General features: G+C 35.6%; 1 protein-coding gene across 1 annotated transcript; it reads right to left on the reverse strand.

Moving 5' to 3' along the window:
• Positions 1-802: 802 nt before the first annotated feature.
• On the reverse strand, positions 803-3,686 carry LOC128180587 (thrombospondin-2-like). Its single transcript, XM_052848710.1, has 5 exons — positions 3,601-3,686; positions 3,149-3,319; positions 1,617-1,760; positions 1,165-1,335; positions 803-1,076 (listed from the first exon to the last, which is right to left on the reverse strand). The coding sequence occupies exons 1-5, from the start codon at positions 3,611-3,613 to the stop codon at positions 898-900; spliced, it is 678 nt and encodes a 225-aa protein (XP_052704670.1). The 5' UTR covers positions 3,614-3,686; the 3' UTR covers positions 803-897.
• Between the last annotated feature and the right edge of the window lie 3,986 nt (positions 3,687-7,672).

Consider the following 7,672-nt stretch of genomic DNA (forward strand, 5'->3'; position numbering starts at 1 on the left):
CACTACCAGCTCGCTATAAAAGCCTAATAAATCAATGAATTCTTAAAACACTCGCAATATGCATGTATTTTTCAGAAAAGGAATGTATAAGATACACTCATGCCGAATTTCAAGTTGATAGGTCTTAAAATAGTGGAGATATACGTCATTATTCTCTCGAAGTCGCCAGTTTATTTTAACTCGGACATTTACCGGTCCAGGGCTCACGATGGGATTTTGCCTATGACAACATCAGTATTGCAACAAGTCAAGAAACATTCTCACTAATCTTTTAAAATCTTACGATTGGGTTGTATATCGACCTAGCGCAGTGGTTAAAGTATTGAACTGCAGATCATGAGTTCGAATCCGCCTGGAGCTTTTGTTCATGATTTTTGGAAATGTAATTTTTCATCCAAAATTGCAATTTTTTTCCTATCAGACTTAAATACTTCTTATTCATTAAGATATCTATCATAATCAAGTAATTTTCTGCTGATTTGAGAAAATATTTCACGGTATAGTAAGCCCTTATTCGATAAGCGAAGTACAATCTGTGACTTTAAACAATATGCACCTGCTTTTAAAGAACCTCTTCTTTGTTTTTGTTTTTTTTTCCCACTAACATCAATGACACATGTACATGTATGTAAAATCGCCCCGTATGTACAACTTTTTAAGGGCTTTTATCTTCGACATTTGTTTCCATGTGAGGAATCATGTTCTCGAACTACATGCATTTGATTAATGGGCGGGTCTATGAAAACGGGCCCATCAGATTCTTTGTCGCGGATCGCAATTGAAATATACACCGATTAGAAAATGTCGTCATTGAATGCAAAGCTATATCAGCCGAAGCATATACTAATAAGCGATAAGCATTGATTTATATTTAAAAAAAAATAATTCTCTGCTTTACTAAAGGAGCATACATGGACACCCGATGCACTCCTGGCGTTGCCTCTCGTCACCCTCGCAGTCCTTCCCATTGTGTTCAGGTTTGGGGTTGTTACATTCCCGGCTGCGCCATTGTTCACCTTTCCCGCAGTCAGATGAACAGTTTCCCCATGGACTCCAAGATGACCAATTGCCGTCAACTAGATTTTTGTTTTAGAAAAATACGGACGTCTAAACTTTGTATTACTTTTTCATAGCATGATAATTCACCGTTTTAATATAGTGTACCTGGACAGGGATCTGTGTTACACGGTTTAGATTCGACAGCATCTCCCACGCAGTCGCTCCCTCCGTGTTTTGGTGGTGGGTTTGTACATTCGCGACTTCGTTGTATTGTACCCCTTCCACATGTGACTGGACACTGGCTCCACACACCCCACGGCGCCCAATTTCCATCGACTAAAACAAACAGAGAACACGTGGAATTTCGGTCAAAAGAGCAAAATAGAACGAATAACCTATAACATGCAAACTGATTAGGACTCCACGAGGCTAGGCTGTCGACAAAGATCTATCTTAAGGATCGTCAACAAATAAACCATCAGATCTTTCTTAAACTTTAAAATATTTAGCAGAGAAAAAAAATCAAAATATTTTAGCTGTAAAAGTTGAACATTTTCCTTTACTCTTCTTATGTGCAGTGTCAACGGCAACTGTATACAAGAAAATACACGTCATACCTCTTGTGGATTTTTCACATAAAGTTGGCAGAGATTTTGTACAGAGTTGTGGGTATGTGATCTGATAAAGGGTCCCGTCATTATTGACCTTGACCGCAACACAGTGAATGGAATGAAGGTTGTCTCCCTGATATAACCTTTTACCTGTTAAAGTAAACCGTATTCTGGGTAAATTTTTGACATGAGTTAAAGTAAAAATATACATCATGCTACTTATAATTAGACGTTTCACAACCTCTAGGCCCTTAAAACATGTTCTGTTATTTGTCTCAAAACTTTGCTACACGTCTGATGAATAATAATGTGATCCGCCATTTATAACGCAACTGCGCATGAGTGCGGGAAAACCTAGCATTGAAAACACGATGGAAGAACAGTTTGTTTACGAATTAGAATCACGTTTTTCATGTCTTAAATTAGATAATTCTTATATCAGATGATACTCGAAGCAATATTATTCCGATATTCATTAATGTAGGACGATATTTATTGTTAATTAAGTGTAATAAAGATGAAACACGACTTTTATAGGATCATCGACACGGTATACTGTGTAAATATACCCACTCTCACTGAGGGATTAATGAATGCCTTGACAGTGTGTATTTATTCTTTATTCGAAAATTCCTCTAAACAAAAATCCACTCGTGGTTTATAACTTAAAAGTAAAGACATGGAACACATGAAGCATGAACCTGACTAGCAAATCCTCTACAACTTCATGATAAAAACTTAAGTTTAATTCGGCTTTAATTCATATTCCATTAATCTACATTGTCTCCAATGACAATCTTCCCTTTGTTCCTATCCTTGTCAGTCTGTCTCTTTTTTCTTTCTTTGCCAAATCTGTCAAACTTGACGGAAAACTTATCTTTCTCGTCATCGTCATTGTTGTTGATAGACCGAAATGGATGTAAGACGGGGTTTATTAAAATCTTTTGTATTTTTTGCCGTACCGTATCTTTGTTATGCAATTAAATATATACGCCACATAAACCTTTAAAGGATAAATAATATCAATATTTCAGAGAATTCTGATCGTACATACAATTTCAAGAACTTATCTTCTCTCATCGACTGGAAATTTGGTTTTGTTTTTTTTTATCTTATTGGTTTTATTAAATTAATAAATAAGCAAGTGTAACATGAAATATTTTGTTTTCAAAAAAAATTCGTTAATTAGTCAAAACAATTATTTTCTAAAAGTCAAATCTCACGCTTTCACGCTAGTATTGTATAAAAAAAAGCATCGTTTCCCGCAATCTGTTCTATTTTTAGCAACGGTTCTAGTTTTCATAAAACCGATGGGCCAGACAACAGGGTAACATCTGATAAGAATATATACATGTATCCTTACTATGAATAATTCTGTACATATTTAAGTTATTGTAGCGGGGTATGGACCAATACTTTCCTGAAAATGATTAACTGGATAATCAAATTAAATGAAAATATTGATGCAAATATTCTCAACAACTTGACAACAACCTTGCTAACCGCTTACCAGTTCTCTTGGTGTCTTGATTACTTACTATTAGGAGTCCATTTTTCGATGCTTCGTCTATAGAACCCTGTCCATATTGGCCAATATTTGACGGAATGCGTCAAACCGTTATAATAGCCATTAAGGTTCGTCTGTAATGTCCCACATCTTTTGATTGCCTCTACCCAGGATATGCTAGCGTCTTTCCTTATATAGCCGTCTACATTATAATTATGTTTAAATGTGTTAATATTAATCTTGAAAAAACAAAACAATTTAAGTTACGAGTGTAACTGTATATATACTGTTTAACTACAGTTACAGGCACAATAATTATAATTGAATGTGTTAGTCATAAAAAAACCTTTTTAGTTAGATGTAACCGTACAGATGCTGTTTAACTAACAGGCCTTATGATTATAATTAAATGTGTGAATAGTTCGTCATGAAAAAAGACCCATTTAGTTACAGATGTAACCGTACAGATGCTTTTTAACTTACTGTTACAGATCATCCCCTTTCTATTTAAACAAGAGGAGTATGTGTGTAAAACCGGTCTAGTTCCGAAGAACCTGAAGCTGGCACAATTCCCAAAGTCATTTCCTGAAAATAAAAAAAATATATGAAGTTTTTAGTTTGACAATATTTAGCTAAGCAAGCGCACAATTATTGTATCATGCATGGTTGCTCTGTTGCAAGTCTTACAAAGACAACCGATTCATCATCAAAATAAAGTGCGACGTTGAAAAAAAATTATTTTCTTATACCGCTTATAACGCGAGAACTGATTGGTTTACAAGCCGGGTGTAAATTTTCGTATTACACTGTACCTGCTGAAGCCGGGGCTAAATAAAATGGACGTCACAATGCACTTCTTGTTTATATATTTGGTCAAATTATTGTGACGTTCAATGATGAAAATGAATAGATAATGCGTCAAAATCCCTGTTTCTTAAAATTCTAGCTATTGGTTATTGGTGTGAATAAATGATTTTCAGCACAATTTCAATCAATTTCAATCAATATTAACTTTTGGTTCTTTGTATCGAACTTATATGTGAAACAAAATTATTTTAAAACTTGTATAACATATAGGAAATAAATTCGGCCTCAGGAATACAACACGGGGTAAATCCCCGTAACCCTTGATTGGACCTAGATAACTAATAATATATACATGTATATTTATATTAGATTCGGTAATGGTATATAACTTTAAGTCGATGTGATGTTTTACAAAAAAAGTATTTACTGAATACAGGAAAATAATCGCCCCTGTTTCACTTTCGCCCCTTTTGCACTCATTGTCAGCGGGAGAATTCAAGACGGTATAATTTTTTAAAGTCTTAAATTATCTCATTTTACAGGCCCGTAGCCTCATTTTTGGAGGTGGGGACCAGACTCGTTCAAAAAATCTTGACAAGCAAAAAAAAAAAAGAAAAAAAAAAGGGAATTGGGAAGGAGGGGGGGGGGGGGGGGGGGGGCTGGCGTAGTATATATAACTTCCATTTCAATCCTACTTTCCTTATTTTCATATCAATTTTTACATACTCTCAAAAAAGGGGGGGGGCAACTCCATGATAATGGAAATTGTTACATGTAAATTTTAAATAAAAATGTTGTTGCGAGAAAAAATGCCCCTGCCCCCCCCCCCCCCCCCCCCCCCCCCACCCAACCCATGCTACGTGCCTGCTTTAAACACAACTTTGTCTGGGCGTATCCAAGGCGCGAGGCAAAAATGTTTGCAAGAATAACACTGCGAGAATAATAATGTATATAGTATTTTACTTAATCAACCGAATTTTAATTGTATATACCTATTTGTCTTGTATTTGATTGATATTTATGATATTCAGAAAATTCACCTAGGCGTTTAATATATAGTTATAATATTTTTTGAAGAAGAAAAAATCAAAAGATTACCTTGAGCTACCGGTCTCGTCTTTCGGAATGCATAAACCACTACACTTCCAGGATTTGGAGCACCGTAGGGTTCATCAGGGTTGTTTGGAAATGTCATGTAAAAACACTGTTCGTTGCCACGACGACGATATTTATTTACGTCGTCATAGCAATAACAGGTCTTGTGCTGTGTTTATGAAAAAGAGAGAGAGAAAGACAAACCTGAGACTACGAAAATATCTACAGACAATTTTGATATTGAGAATATTAATGGACTAAATCACCATGCACTTACCGATACGCCCATTGTGAAATACACCTGAAAACTGGCACAGAATAAGTAACAAGAAAAGGTGGGAAACGTCTCATTGGAAATGTCACGTTTTACTGGAGCCGTGGGTGTCTCAAAACAACCTGAAAATAAAATTCAAGCTTGAACATCTCTCTCTCTCTCTCTCTCTCTCTCTCTCTCTCTCTCTCTCTCTCTCTCTCTCTCTCTCACCCTGATGTGTAAACCAAGGAGTCTGTTGAACCCGAGCTCCAATCCAGAAGAATTGATCTAGAGGGTAGTTCGGGGGACGTCGAGGAACCCGTATACCTCGGACGCTAAACTCTCCTTCATCCCAGGCCCCAAGTTGTTGACAACTTAAAGAGGACTGCTCCCAAGTTTTAAAGGAATTGTCATAGTAGGCACCTATGGGTTCAAATGATAATCGTTAATGATTTGTCAAATAAAAAATATTGGCATTAGGAACAACGTCAAAATATTATTTCTTAACTTTTATTTACCTCTATCTTTGCACTGTACCACTGCAGAAACTAAGAGGCATAAAACCAGGGATAAACCCCATGGTTTGTGATGCATCTTTAAAATGTATAGGAGGGTGTCAAAGACGCATGCCGAAGTGAAATGCAATCACAAACTTTTTCCGGGATTTTGCATAAATTGTGTTACGGTGACCAGGACATTGTCATAAATAGGTTACGGTGCGTCTGTTCATCATTGCACTAATCTTTATATCCCGGATTATTTCAATGTTGCTGTATCAATGTTTATAACTCTCTTTTTTTACATCAAGGTACAGGCACGTAACATCGTTTTTGAAAGGGGGGGGGGGGGGGGCAGACTCATCCAAAAATCTTGACAAGCAAAAAAAAACCCGGGGGGGGGGGGGGGTAGTATACCTTTAACTTCAATTTTACGATAATATCCTTATTTTCAATTTAAATTTTTGTATGCTCCCATTTTTTTTTTTGGGGGGGGGGGGGGCAATTTCATCTTAATTCAGTTTTTTGTATGTATATTTAAGAAAAATCTTTGCTGCGCAAAAAAGGGGGACAGGCTCTAGTTAAGTTTAAATTGATAAATTTTAAACTTTTAATGTAACATAATTACAATAGATGCCAATCAGTGAAAGACAATGATATATATAAGTGTTGTCAAATTAGTAAACGGTTACTCGCTTATCGATTGATTTTTTCCCTGCTTTATAATTACAAATCGAACATATACAAAATCTACACGCTACGGCCGATGGAGCATTGCGTCGAGTGGTGACACTTTCTAATCGGTGTGTATTTCAACTGCGATTAGCAACAAAGAATCTGATTGGCACATTTATATAGACCAACCCATTTAGCAAGATCTTGTGTCAATTTCACCTCTTACAGTCAAAACATTTGAAATGGGCGGGAACAAATTGACGCGGACGTCTGAGAAAACATTGGATTGAAACTAGTTATAGGAAGTGTATTTTCGATCCACCTCAGCGTTGTAACTTGCTATATAAGTTAATAAATCGAAAAAAAAAATGTTATTAGTATCAACAAAGCGATCGATAGAGATTTTATATCACCAATAAGTATACAAGTTACTGTCCTTTAAAAAAGGACTACAATACGTGGACCATTTGCATGTGTTTCCAACGAAAACGTGAAAGCCTTAAGATTATCAGAGATTCCACCGACTCTAGCCCTCTGCTTTTAACCACTTAATTTGTACGTTGTATTACGTATACATGCATGTATAGCCCTGACTTTTCATCTCAGAATTATAGGGTTCATATTTCTAAAATAATTATGATCTATCTATGAATGAAGTTTGCATGTTTAGTATCAGGCATTCGGTGAATTCTACTATTTGCGCACACATTACGATTCGCACTACTTTGTTAACTATGCAGTGACAGCTTTGTGTAAATTAAAAATTTCATATTTTAATGCATTTTACTTGAGATTTAAACTTTTCTACTGCGACATAATTATTCAATCATACTAAAATGCTTAAAAAATTTAATCGGGAAGTTTTCTAGCCTTGCCTACTATAAAAGTAAAGTTAAGTTACATGTGTATTCGGAAAACAACAAAACATTGCAAATTATGCTATTTGATGCATGTTGTAGTTTCGGCATAACATTAACTTATTTCAAAATACTGATAGTTCATATCACATGCCAATCATTTCTTTAAAAGGAATACTTTGTTTCTGTACTGTTTACCGAAAACTTTACAATTACAGCGCCTTTGAATATTAGGTCACATACCACTATTTTTACCGCAAGTAGTTCCATTCTAAAAATGTATGTATTATTTCAAAAATTCCTAGGGGTACTAAATGGTCGAATTTGGTTCCTTTTATGGCATGGATGGAAAGAAGAAGGTTTGAAAAAAA

Source organism: Crassostrea angulata, chromosome 4, assembly GCF_025612915.1.
Source record: "Crassostrea angulata isolate pt1a10 chromosome 4, ASM2561291v2, whole genome shotgun sequence".
In the NCBI taxonomy this organism is placed as follows: Eukaryota; Metazoa; Mollusca; class Bivalvia; order Ostreida; family Ostreidae; genus Magallana; species Magallana angulata.